At 56.4% G+C, this 13,024-nt stretch overlaps 1 protein-coding gene across 1 annotated transcript in view; it reads left to right on the top strand.

The window, feature by feature from the left end:
- Positions 1-8,955: 8,955 nt before the first annotated feature.
- DAB2IP (DAB2 interacting protein) overlaps positions 8,956-13,024 on the top strand; it is a 250,603-nt gene continuing 246,534 nt past the window's right edge. The window contains exon 1 of the mRNA XM_081311389.1: positions 8,956-9,170. Coding sequence (XP_081167515.1) covers positions 9,131-9,170 — 40 coding nt within the window. The 5' untranslated portion in view covers positions 8,956-9,130. The remainder of the gene's footprint in view (positions 9,171-13,024) is intronic.

Below are 13,024 nucleotides of genomic sequence, written 5' to 3'. Positions count from 1 at the left end.
CAGACGACGGAGACTGGAACAGCAAGAGCCTGAATGGGCTCATGGATGTAGCCTGAGGACTCAAGTCGAAATCGGTGCTCAATAAAGACTTGCTGAAGACATGGATGGATGGTTGGATAAATGGACAAGGCACTGATTCTCCCCAAGGGTCTCCACCTGGTGGGTATCCTGCCTGAATCTGCAGGGGGAGGCAGGTCAGTCCACTCTGAAGACGCCTGAGCCCCGGAGTCATCCAGGACAGTCAGGCACGAAGGTTCCTGAGTGGACAGGCAGGGTAGGATTTCCCCAGGCCCCAGGGGATTTGCAGTGCCTGTTCCTAGCAGCGCAGGAAACTGCTCCCATATGCCACATGGACCCTGATTTCAAGTTGTCCTGCCCTTTGATTCAACAATTATGCTTCAGAGAATCTTTTCTGATTAAAAAAAAAAAAAAAAAAAAGACTAGCCCTGGCGTACAAAGATAGAGCTATGTGCAGGTTGAGGGTGAGTTGTGACGGCTTTGTGTGTAATCACATAAAACAGTACCCAGCCTGGATGCCCAGCAATAGGCGGCCGACTGGGTGCATGTGGCACAGCCTAGAGCCCGATGGACCACACAAAAAATCAGAGGATGGATCCACTAGCCGAGAGGGAAGATACCGGTTAAGTTGCTAAGTGAAAATCATGTCATTAAACACTCGTACAGGATGAGCCACCGTTAGTGTAAATAATGAAGCCTCTGGATGGAGTTCATGTCCATGGGCATTAGAAAGGCCTGGATTCACCCTTATCCACCCAACCCCTGGCCTTGGTCACCCCAGGGTGGGGAGTTGGATTTGAAAAGAAATTTCCCCTGATTCATCTATTTACTTCTTCATTGACTTGTCTTTAATGATAAGCTGATACTCTTCTGTAATTACATTTTAAAAGAAAATTTCCCAATATATGTGAAAGACATTGATCTAAATACACATTTTCCTAGCTTCTTAATGGCTAGCAATGGTGTGATTGGCAGACAGGTTAGAAGGAAGACAAGTTGATGAATTAAGCGACTCATCATCCTGGGCCGTAAGTACGGCACCTGCTGCCAGCCCCTGACCATATCGCCCTGAAAACCTTACTTGAGAATTCCAGTGCCCCAGCACCATCTCCCATTATCCCGGCACATAACCAGCTGGGCTGTGCTCTGTTGCCTGTTCTTGCGACACCTGTGGGCTAAGAATGATTTTTACAGTTTTAAATGGTTAGGGGTGGGGGATCAAAAGAAGAATATTATTTGTGACACAAGAAGAAACTATGAAATTCCAATTTGGGCATCAACAAATAAAGTTTTATTGGTACGCAGCTGTGCTCATTCCTTTGTGGGTTGTCTATGGCGCTTTCCACTAACTGTGTCTGAGTGCTTGCAACCGTGATGGCATGGCCCACAAAGCCTAAAGTGTCTACTCCCTGATCCTTTCCAGAAAGCTGGCCAACTCTACGGCCTCTCTGTTCTGAGCCACTGGGCCAGCTCTGTGGTCTGACCAGCTGGGCCTTTGCTCTCTTGAGTCCATCCACCCGAATGCTCTCTCTGCTGCCGCTGGAAAATTAGCCCTCCCCCAGGCGCGTGTCCCCTACCCCCAATCTGAAGGGACATGATTATGGGTTGTTCTCTGGCTCACTAGTTTCTGGGTCTCCTGCACTTGGCACGGTCCCTGGCTAAAGTTTCCCAGATTGCATGGGCTGCTGCCATTGCCATGTCAATTTCCAGGCTCCTTGAGGTTTTTCTGGACTTGCCAAACCTGAACACTAGCTAAGAAACCGGGGAGCAAGGAGGTCAGGTGAAGTGCAGAGAGCTGAGCTCATGTCGGGGGATCTGATGACTGCAGGGGCTTCCCCAGGGCAGAGTCACTCTGCCTGGCCACAAAGCCAGGGCCCGCCCAACTCCATGGTTTGTCTCCCGGAGGATTGCCTGGGAGGGAGGGAGTTCCCGGGGCCTGTCCCAGGAGGTAAGTGAGCAGAGTGGGGTCAAGGATGTCAGAGGACACTGATGAACTCTCCAGTTGCTCCCAACCCGGGACTCAGGACTCCAGGGCTTCTCTTGGGTGATGACCAAGGCCAAGCTCTGGGGGCTTGACGAGGGGACAGAGAGCGCTGCTCTACCTGCTGCTGAACACACCCTCCCTCCACGCCTGCCTGTCTCACCCGTGCCCCGACCTCCTGACCGGACTCCTGCTGCAGGGACGCAGGGGGCTGGGGACACGGATGTCTCCAGGGCTTCTGGGAACATAAGGCAGGACCATTGAACCTTGCAACAGGGACATCTCAAGTCGAGCACCCCAGTGCATCATGGTTTGATGATTGGGGGGAACTTTGAGGACTCCAGACCACCATCCCCATCCTTCCAGCCCTGAAAATCTAAAAATCCCCTAATACCGGGCATTTCTTTCTAGCTCGCAACTTTCCGGAAAGGTTTGAGGTTGTTTAATGATACTTTGTGTGGCCAGAGAAGCCACAGGGCTTTGTGGTTGAGAGCTGGCCCTGGGATCAGCTTGTGTGGGGGTGGGGGGCACTTACTGGAGGCTCCTGACAGCACCACAGAGGTATTAGATTTCTAATCTGGCCCCAAAAGTAGGGTGTCTGGCGGCCCAGGTTTGGGACCCTTCTCCTACCACTTCCTCCCCCATGTTATGCGGGTCTGCCACTTCCTCCTCTGGTTTCCTCAGGACAACTGATTGGGATTCCCCTGGAGGACGCTGGACCTCGCACGCAGGTCCCTACCCTCACGTGCATGTGGAACTGGCTGGCCCCGCTCCTCTTTGCCTCCCTGGGGCTCCTGCCTCGTGTCACGCCCTGCAAACCTGGAGTGGCTCAGAACTCCTTGGAAGGTACCAACCCTGGGTTTTGAGGCCTTTGAAGGATCCATGGAAGCAGCACTGACCCTCTTCAAATGCAGGGGCTGGAGGAGGACAGTGGCTCCGAGGGACCCAGGAGGTAAAGCAGGGTCTCAGGTGCGCAGACACCTCTTCTTGACGTCTCTTCTCACAGGTCCTTTTCCACCGTGTACCTCTCCATCACCTGCACCCTGACATGCTCCTCGCCTCCTTGACTGGGTGGGTGTTACCCACTAGGGAGGAGAGGGCCAAACCCAGCTCTGCGGCTTCTCAGCCACTCAGGGCTCCCATCTGTGAAATGGGGCTTCGCAAACCTCTGTGAAAGCTTGCTGAACAGGCCCATGACCTAATGGCCCCTTTCTGGTCCTGGGGTCCCAGCCCTTCATGAGAAGGGACAATCTAGTGCAGTTGGGGAGCATTAAGATGCAGGGACAGATGGGGGTGTCTTCATGTGAGATGTCCTGAAGCCTTCAAAGCACTCCTTGGCATGTGTGGGGATGACAATTACTAACCCTTAGTCATTCCATAAATATTTCCCTCATTAAGTGTTTTTGGGGGGGTCCCCTGTGCTAAGTACTGTGCTAGGTTCTGGGGATGCAGCTGCTTTCGGGAGAGCTGCCGGGAGGCCTCACTCCAAGCAGAGGACATCGGGAAACCCTGGGGTGAGGGCGTGCTGATCATGGACAGTTCAAAAGAAAACAAGGAGGAACCAGGGCATGGTGTGGTGGTGCCTGGTGGCCCAGGCCTTTAATCCCAGCAACTCAGGAGGCTGAGGCAGGAGGATCACATGTTCAAGGCCAGACTGAGCAAAATAGTGAGAGCGAGACCCTGTGTTAAAATAAAAAAAAATAAAAAGGGCTGGGGGGTGGGGTGTAGCTCAGTGGTAGAGCCCCCAGGTTCAATCCCAGTATCTAAGGGGAAACAAAGAAGGGAATCCAGGAGGCATGTGGCTGGTGGGAGGGAGGAAGAGGGAAGGGAAGTCGTGGGAGGAGATGGGATGGGGGCAGCTCTCGCGGGCTTGCAGGCTACGCTGTGGCTTCCGGATTCAGAAGCACTGGGCACCTCCTCTGGCCCAGGTCCTAGTCTACGTTCTACCTGTCTCAGAGACTCCATTCTTCTCTCAGCCTTCCGGTGCCTATCTGTATCCTCCAGTTACAGATGAGGAAACCGAGGCACCAAGAAGGGGAACCATGTGCCCAGCAGGTAATTGGAAGCTGGGGATTTGGACCCAGGCAGGTCCTAAGCTCCAAATGGCTGAACTCTTGCCATGTCTTTCTTCCCTGGGAGAAACCCAACTCTTAGAGTCAAGCTAGGAGAGGTAGGGAATAATAATAAGAGAGGAAGTGGAGAGGACAGGGAGGCAGCAGCCCCCCAGGACCCTCGAGACTCACCAAGAGGCGTGGGGCAGGGGCCAGCCTGAAGCACCTGTGTGACAGCCTGCAGAGCGGTGACATGGTGCCGGCCCACATCAGCCTCTGCCCAGCTCAGAATGTGGGGAGCAGCAGGAGGCTGTGGGCTCCTCAGAGGCTCCATTTGGCATTGGACAGGAGGCTTTAGCTAGAAAATCAGAACCCAGAGCAGAAAATAGCTTGAAAGCACATGCAGCCCGGGTTGTTGGACACATGCAGTCGGGTCACGTGCCTGTTCTGCTGCCATCCGCGGGGACTCCTCTTCACCCCTCACAGTCCAACGCAGCTGGTCCTTCCTTTGTAAAAGCTTTCTTGACTTTGCTGAGCTGGGGGCTCCCGCTTCGCACCCCGGCTTTGCCCTCTGCTCGGTTTTAGATCTCTGGGTTTTGGTTCCTCCTTTATGTGCCTGGCTCTTAGGCTTGGCCTGGCCCAGGACTTGGCTGGCCATGTCCTTCCCAGCAGGGAGTCGCTGAGCAAGCCAGCCAGCAGGTGCCTGCCTCCTGCATGCCCACTGTGGGGCTACTGTCCCCCCACCCGTGGCCATGGGTGACCACTTAGCTCCTTCAATTACATGGAGTGACAGGCCACTGCCGCTGAGATGGGAACGCAGCAGACCCCCGTCTTACTGCTGCCCTGAGCTCTGATGCTGCAGCCTCAGCTCTGAAGACCAGCCTATTGGTCGGTCCAGAAGCCTCGGGGCCATTCTGGGCACATTTATTTTCCCTGTTTCTGTTCTGCCTGGTCAGCTGTACTGGCTCTGCCCACGCATCCAGAATTGGGGTGCTTTTCTCCACTCCTGGCCCCAGCCCCTGCTGGAGGTTCCCATATCTTGCACCTCAAAGGGCTGGAGCAGTGCCCTACCTGGTCTCCCTGAGTCCACGCTCCACACAGCAGCCAGGGATCCCACAGGTCACTCCCCTGCTTCTACCCGCAATGGCCCCCACCCTCCCTGGCCCACAGGCCCTCCCCGGAGCAGCCCCAGAATTTATCTCTTCTCTTGGGCCACTCTTCCACCCATCCCCCAGCCCCAGCCACTCTGGCCAACACGTGACCTCGGGCCTGCCAGCCTCACTGGGGTGGAGCCCTTGCAGTGGCTCCGCCCACCCCTGGAGGCTGGCCCCCTGGATTCACCTTGCCTGTCAAGTTACTGCTCAGAATTTACTCTCCTGGGCCCAGATTTAATTTTCTAAATAGCGCTCCTCTCCCTCCAGATAGAATATAAATCCATGTGAGAAGAGACGCTGGCCATCCCAGGTGCTAGGACAGGACTGGGCACAAAATCAGCACTTGTTAACTGTTGGTGAAATGAATACAAGATCCAGATGGGGCCTGAGTGCCTTCTGCAGCCACGCTGGGGATGTACCAATGCAGGTGCTTTGTATTGACAAACCCAGCAAGTTTGTATTGACAGTTTTACCACACGGAGATCATTAGACAGGTGTGCACAGGGTGCAGTCAAGATACTCACGGCAACCAGGAGTGGTGGTGCATACTGTAATCCCAACGACATGGGGAGGCCGAAGCAGGAGGATGCCAAGTGTGAGGCCAGCTTTAGCAACTTAGCAAAACCCTGTTTCCAAATAAAAAAATAAAAAGGATTAAAGATATGTAACCCTGAGTTCAATCCCCAGTACAAAATATATATGTGTGTGTGTGTGTGTTTGTGTGTATTACATATATATATATATATATATATATATATATATATATATATATATATATAATTGAAGCATTGCTTATTGTCACCAAGAAAGGGCAGCAACCTAGGTGTCCATCAGGAGGGGATTGGCTCAATCCAGGTATGGCACAGCCAAAGGATGGAATGTTTTGTAGCCACTAAACAGGAGGAGAGGGGTCTGATTGTGCTGATGTGGTTTTCCCCAGTGGAGAGAAAAGGAGCCTGGTGCCTGATGTGCAATATACATTTATTGTAAATGCATCCCTGGAGGGCAGGAGCTCTGTTTGCATATCTAAACATATCTGAGTCATAAAAAGAGGGAAATGGGTGGGAGGATGCTGGGTTAATCCAACTGTTCCTTGTCTGGTGAAGGTGGTGAAGCCCAGGGAGGTCACGCCACCACTTGGAGGCACAGCCAGGATGGGGGCCCAGGTCTTCCTTCCCCAAGACCCACTTCCTGCTCTCAGCAGGTTCTGGGGACGCAGCTGAGTGAAGGGTGCAGCCTGAGCCTAACCCTGAGTCGTGAGTCGTTTAAGTCAAGTTGGAGCCTCGGCTTCCTTGTCTGTAAAATGGGCCTGTGTTCTCCCGCCCCCAGCCCCGCCCTCACTAGGCTGTGGTGAGGGGAAAAAGCTTGTGATTACAAAAGCTTATATAAGGATGAGCAGTACTGAGTGCTTCAGACACACCCAGCCAGCCACGAACAAAGCCCTTTGAGGCTCATGATCCTCTTTAATCCGCACAAGAACCCTCTGAGGTTGGGGCTGTGAGTGGCCCCATTTTAGCCGCTCACGGGGCTTTCGTAACTAACACCCGGTGTCACCCACTTTGGTGGTAGAGCTGAGATGTAAGCCCAGGGCTTCAGCCTCCTCCTCTCAGCTTCCATACTCTAGAAAGTTCTCCATGTGTCTACGTGAAAAATTGGTTTCCAGAACTCCCAGGATCCGGGGGCCCTGGAGAGCTGGAGCATACTGGACCTGAACCCACCCATGGGTAGGTGGTCCCCAGGGCAGAGTCCCCACTCCTAGGCCGCCTCCCACCTCACATGGCCTGTCCCCACAGCCCCTGATCAGGAGGGCCGGGGAGCCTGGAGCCTGCAGCCAGCCTGGGTCGGGCCGGGCCTCCCTGTAATTAAAGGAGCAGGAGGCTGGGAGCTGGAATCCATGTGGTCCAAGGTGGGGGAGGCGGGTTGGGGGGACAGGAGGAGCTTCCTTGTGGCCAGGCCAACCACGTCAGCAGCCACTGGTCCTCTGGAGGCAGCTGGGCAGCCATGGGTAGCTGGGAGGGACTTGTGTGGACTCCCCTCCATGAGGTCTCGCCAGCCTCCTGCCCATCTCTGTCTCCACCTCCCTCCTCGTGATGTCCCCCACCCACACCAGAGCCATGTCTCCCAAAAGCAGGTCACTGGCGCTTGGCTCCTGTGTCCAGCCGTTCTGTGGGGGCAGAACGTTCTCTCCTGCTCTGAGCGCAGTGCGGACGGAAGGCTGGGGGGGGGGGGGCAACTTGCAGGAACGTCCGGGCATCCACTGGAAAGGAGGTCATTCTCCACACAGAGGTCTTCTGGACGGCATGTGGCCCCCCGGGACAAGCCCACAGCCCCAGGCTGGCGCTCCCTGCCTGCTCTTTAGCCCTGACGTTCTCCCAACCACTTAATGTCCCCTTCTGCCCTCCCTGCCTTTCTCCTGCCACCCCTTGGCCTGCACGCCTTCCCTCCCTGCTCAGCCTGTTCCCTCTCTGCCAGGTCAGATGCCTCCTCTCCCAGGCAGCCTTCCCTGATTGGGCTCAACTCTCTCCCCTGCAAGCCCTTGGGCCTTGTCTGTCTTCTGAGCGTGCTTGTGAGGCCCGGAGATGTGGCCTGAATGACTGCATCGTGGTCCCCTCACCCCCAGCTCCAAGGCTGTGATTCTGCCCTGGATGTCAATCACTACTTATGGCCTGGACGAGTCCGTCCTTCTCTCTAACCTGCATGGTCTTGCAATGACCATGGTCAAGCAATGACCACTGTCTGCTAGAAGAGACCACTGTGAGGCTCACAAGAGGCAATGCCGGTGACCTCTCCAACCCGGGTCACCTCTGGTGGGTGCTTCACAAATGGTACCCAGTGCTTCCATGGCTCTTCTTGTCGAGGCCACAGCCTCCCCAGTCCAGCTCTGTCCTGCCACCTGCCTCTTTTACGTGGCACTCAGAGATGCCTGCCCAAGGAAACAGGGATCCGGCCACTCCCATGGACCTGCCCCACCTGCCCGGCCTTGTTCCTCAGCCCTGGCCCTCTCCACCCCGTCCCCTCTGCTCCAACCACCTAGAGCTGACCTGGGGCCCTCAGCACCACCCCTTTTAAAAACTGCACAGGTGACTGCTCCTCTTCCTTCCCTGGCTGGCTGCTACCCATCTGTGGGGACCCCACTTAGGTCCCCCTTCCTCCAGGGAGCCTGGCTTGACCTCACACCCCAGCCAGGCGAGACCCCTGCTCTGTGCCCCGGTGACGGACGCCTGCAGTGACCTGTTCCCTGCGAGCTGTTTTCCCTGCAGGGGGCCAGACTCTTCGCCTGGCTCCCCTGCAGACCCAGCACCAGCCCAGTGTCTGGCGAGGACTAGATGCTCAAAAAATATTTAGTGACTAACTGAATGGATGGCTGAGTCAATGACTGCATCCCCCACACTGCAGGAAATGTCTGAGAACAGATTTGAGTGGGAGGTTCCAGCAGGGGCCTGGGAGAAGCCCCTGGGGTTTGGGTGCTGGGTGGCCGGCAGAGTGGACCCCCACCCCCTCCCAGAGCGGGTCAACCTCCCCCTCTTCCCACAGGGCCCCGGGGCCCCAGAGCGGGCTTCCAGATATTGAGCCCCGTGTCTGCCTCACCTCTGAGCCCTTCCATCTGCACAGCCGGGCCAGATCCCCGCAGCCAGCGTCGCGGGCAGCCAGGCCAGCCGTCCCCGGCGTCTTCCTATTTTAGACATCTCGCCGCCTCAGTCCCTTCTAATGTTTCCAGCCAGGCTGCGGGGGGAGGAGAAAGAGGTTACTGCTACTTTAAATGTGCTGTATGAAGGCGAGGGCTGGAGAGGGGCCTGCTGCAGGAACACCCCGTCATCCCGCCGGAGAAGCCGCCAGATGGAATACAAAAGGCGAAGCCCGGGCGCCCATGGAGACGGCCCCGGGGCATAAACCAGGGGGGGCCAGGGGCTGGGGGCGCGCTCGCCATGGAGCCCGACGCCCTCCTGGACCAAGACGGCTCCTACGGTAGGTGACACTGGCCGGCAAAGTGGCAGAGTTGGGGACCTCAGCCTGGCTGCTCAGGGGGACTTTTCTCTGCTTCAGGAATCTGAGTTGAAGGGGGGAGGCGATCGGGCAGCTGGCACTGCCTGGGCCGGGGACTCTGGGTGGGCATGGTGCCCTGGGTCACGGGGCACAGTGCCCAAGGGGGGTGTCTGGGCAGCGAGTGGCAGGGGGCCGGGGAAGGAGAGCTCCTGAGCCGCCAGGCTCTGCTCCTGGCTGAGGAGGTGAGGGAGGAAGTTTGCAGCCCCCTGCGGCCGCCTCTGCCCGCCTGGCTGCGTCCCCACGGTCCCCGGTCCCCAGCGGCGCTGCGTGGCAGATCCAATTAGTGAGATTCTGCGGGTCAACGGAGATGGAGCAGGCGACGGGTGCACCCTGTCATTAAAGGCCAGGGCTCAAGCTGAGAGTGCTCCCCAGGCTGCCACTGGGGAGCTGGCCCTGCCCAGCCTTCGGGCCCACCGGCAGCCCTGGGCAGAGAACTGGGGGAAAGTTGCCTGGGACGGGCCAGCTGAGGGTCCGGGGGAGGGATCTGCAAGCCGCAGGTTTCCGTGGAGGCAGTTTCTGGAGGCTGGGAGCCCCCGCGAGGGAGCTGCCCAAGCTCTCTGGACCGTTCAGTTGGCCCTGCTGCTGCCAGGATGCTGAGCACACTGTGTCTGTCTCTGGGCAACGGAGGGAGGCGGGAGGGCAGGATTGTGGTGAGGGACCAAGGCAGCAGGTTTGGGGCTCACTGGGGAGAAGGCTCCATGAGGAGGGGCAGTTGAGGGGCAGTCTCCCCCAGCTCAGGTCAGCCTTTCAGGGAATCAGGGAGCTCAGTCTCCTCTACGAAAACTGGGCTCTTTTCCCTCTGGACCGACTCCCTACTCCAGCCAGCCCTGGCTGCCTGGCACAGAGTCAAGCCACATTCCCTGCCCCCTGCAGCAGCCCAGCTCCCTCCAGGGAGAGGTCCTTTGCCACGTGTGGACCTAAGACCCCTGAGGGGGCTTGGCCAGGACTGGGTGAGCACCTAGCTTTTCCAGGCAGTCAGGTGGCCGGTGGGTGCACCTCGAGTGACCTCCAGGTGCCAACCTGTGTCGGGGTCAGAGGTGCAGGAATAGGAGCTCAGTCCTCAGAACTAGCTTAGTGGTTGGAGGCAGGGACGGAGGAAGGGAAGGGAGAGGAGGAAGGAGGAGAAAGGGCTCTGGCCCTGGAAGCGCTCCAGCCTGGATTGGGAGACAACCAAGGATGGATTCCGGATCCCGAGGGATGAGATCCTGGGGAAGGCTGGGGGCAGAGAGTCTGGGGGTGGGGACAGGCCTGCCTACACCCAGAACTTTCCACTTGAAGCTTGGCACAGGGATGCTGTCCCATTGAGGATCCAGCACTGGGGGCTACAGGGGGATCAATCCATAATCAGGCAGATTTCCAGATTCCTCAAATCTCCATCTCCCCGTCCAGTGATGTTCCGGAAATCCACAGCCCCAACTTGCTGTGCTCCAGTTCTGCTAGGGGCACGGTTGGGCAGGATGAGCCTGGAAACTGGGGCTGCTCCACCTTAACCCAAGAGCCCTGTGCACAGTCAGCCCTTATTTTGTCACACGAGCTGCTGTGGCTCTCCTGGACGCTGGTCAGGGAGTGAGGTGTCTGGGATACGGGAGGAAAAGGCAAGGAGAAGAGGAGGACTCGGATGAGGGCAGGCGGTGGGGCACAGGGACCCGGCTCTTCCGTGGAGAGAGGTCTGGTCTGTCCCCACAGGCCCTGGTTCTCAAGTTGAAGGGACTATCGTGGGCCAGGGCGACACAGGATGCAAGTCACCCCCGTCTCTGGGCCCTGGTTCTGCATTCATTCATTCAACCTTTCAGGACCTGGACTGGACTCTTGGGTCCAAGAATAGGCACTGGCCAGGGTCCAAGAATAAGGCAGACCTCATGTCCGCCTTTGTGACATTCCCAAGTCAGCCTGGGAAGGAGGCAGATGCCCCGATGGGGGGAAGTTATGGCACTGAGGAACCTCTGAGTCCACACTTGGAGTAGTCACTGATTCCCTCTGTCAGCTCATGAGAAACTATCATAGATTGAGGGTTTAAACAACAGAGATTTAAGAAGCCAAAATTATGTCCCCACAGTTCTGGAGGCTTGAAGTCCAACATCCATATTCCAACCAAAATGGCCACCTTTCCGCTAAGTTTTTTTGGTCTTCCCTGGGCCTGCGTGTGTGGAGAGGGAAAGCAACTGCTCTGGTGTCCTCCTGTAACACATGGTCCTATTGGCTCAGGAACTACCTCTCTGTACCTTCATTGAGGCCCTCAGAGGCCTCATCTCCAATAGCCTCTCCCTCTGGCCGTGCCATCCAGATCAGCCTGCTCCATCCGACACCCCCTCCTTCACCTCCTCCCTCTCTAGGTCCCAGCCACACAGATCTGAGCTTTTTTATCCTCTTCAAACCAGTTTCTACCCCAGGGACTTTGCACAGGCTATCTTTTTCTACCTGGATAGAGTATTCTTCCTCTCACTCTTCACTGAACTAACTCTTCTTCTTTATCCCAACATCAAATGGAAATCCAACTCCTCAGAGAAGCCTTCCCTAGGCCATATTCCCCCTGCCCCCGTCCATCAAATCAGACTCCACTGCCTTAGTCCTCCTTGTCCTCTATAGGAACCGTTCTTGTTGGCACTACACATTACTATGTCTTTAACCTGCGTGGCCACCTTTCACCTCTGAACTCTCAGTGTGCCTGGGGCATAGCTCTCTGACTGGCATGTGGTAAGCGTCCAATAAATGCTGGTTGAATGAGGGAGGGAGTGAATGAATGCAGTCAGCCCAGGTTTAGAGAAAAGCATTCCAGACAGAAGGAACAGAAGCTGCCAAGGCATGGAGGGGGGAGAGCCTTTGGGGGGCGCTCTGGTACTTACCACTGGAGTGATGTTCTTGGTCAGGCACTGGTCAGCTAAACTCCCTGAGGGCTCAGGGGTGTAGCAGAGCTGTAAATGGGGTGGGGCTCTGTTGGTCTTTCAGAGAAGGACCTCCTTCCCATCTGCCTTTTGATGGCCAAGGAAGGGGACAAGGGGGAGCCTGACAGGGGCCCAGTGTCTCGCCTGCAAGACTTTCTCTTTGGGTTCTCGTGGGTCCCACCATTTCTCCCACTGCACCAATGGCACCTCCCACCCACTGCTGAAGCTCTTGGTGTCTGCTGGGTCAGGATGGGTTTTTATTCCCTGGCGATGCTCCAGGGCAGAGCCCTGCCTGGTTTGCTGCTGTATTCTTAGGGCCTCACACCACCTGACCTGAGCAGGGCCCACTACACACTCGCTGGATAAATGAATGAGTGAGCGAGTGAGTGAATGAATGAGGAACGAACCAACGGTGAGTGAATTAGAAATGAGGAATGAATGAAGGGAATCAATGAACAGTGAGCGAGTGAATGGATGAGTGAATGAATGGATGAGGAATGAATGAACGAGCTCGACACCAGCTGGACCCGCCCTTGGCCTGCTCTTCGTCCCCAGGCATCCTCTCCATCTCGGGGCTTCTGTTGAGGGTACTGGGCTCCAAGCCCCAAATATTCCAGCTCTGATCATCAAGACTAGATCTGACTGAGCCCCTGGCACCCTCTTCCCTTCTTGTGGACTGAGCCTCACCCCAGCTCCCTTTGGCTTGGGTGGCCTTGAGCCATCCCCATTCCTCACTCAGGCTCAATTTCCTTGTATGACAAATGGGCAGACCCAGCCGCACCCCGCCTGGTGCTTCAGAGGAGACAGAGGCGCATGTGAGGCCTGTTGGAGGATCTGTGATTCATGGAGGAGCCAGCGGGGTGCAGACAGGTGGCTGAATGCTCCAGAGGGGCT

The sequence above is a fragment of the Spermophilus citellus genome, assembly GCF_964194105.1.
Source record: "Spermophilus citellus genome assembly, chromosome: 2".
NCBI classification, from domain to species: domain Eukaryota; kingdom Metazoa; phylum Chordata; class Mammalia; order Rodentia; family Sciuridae; genus Spermophilus; species Spermophilus citellus.
The sequence above is the reverse complement of the archived record's forward strand: the minus strand, read 5'-3'. Positions and strand labels throughout refer to the sequence as shown.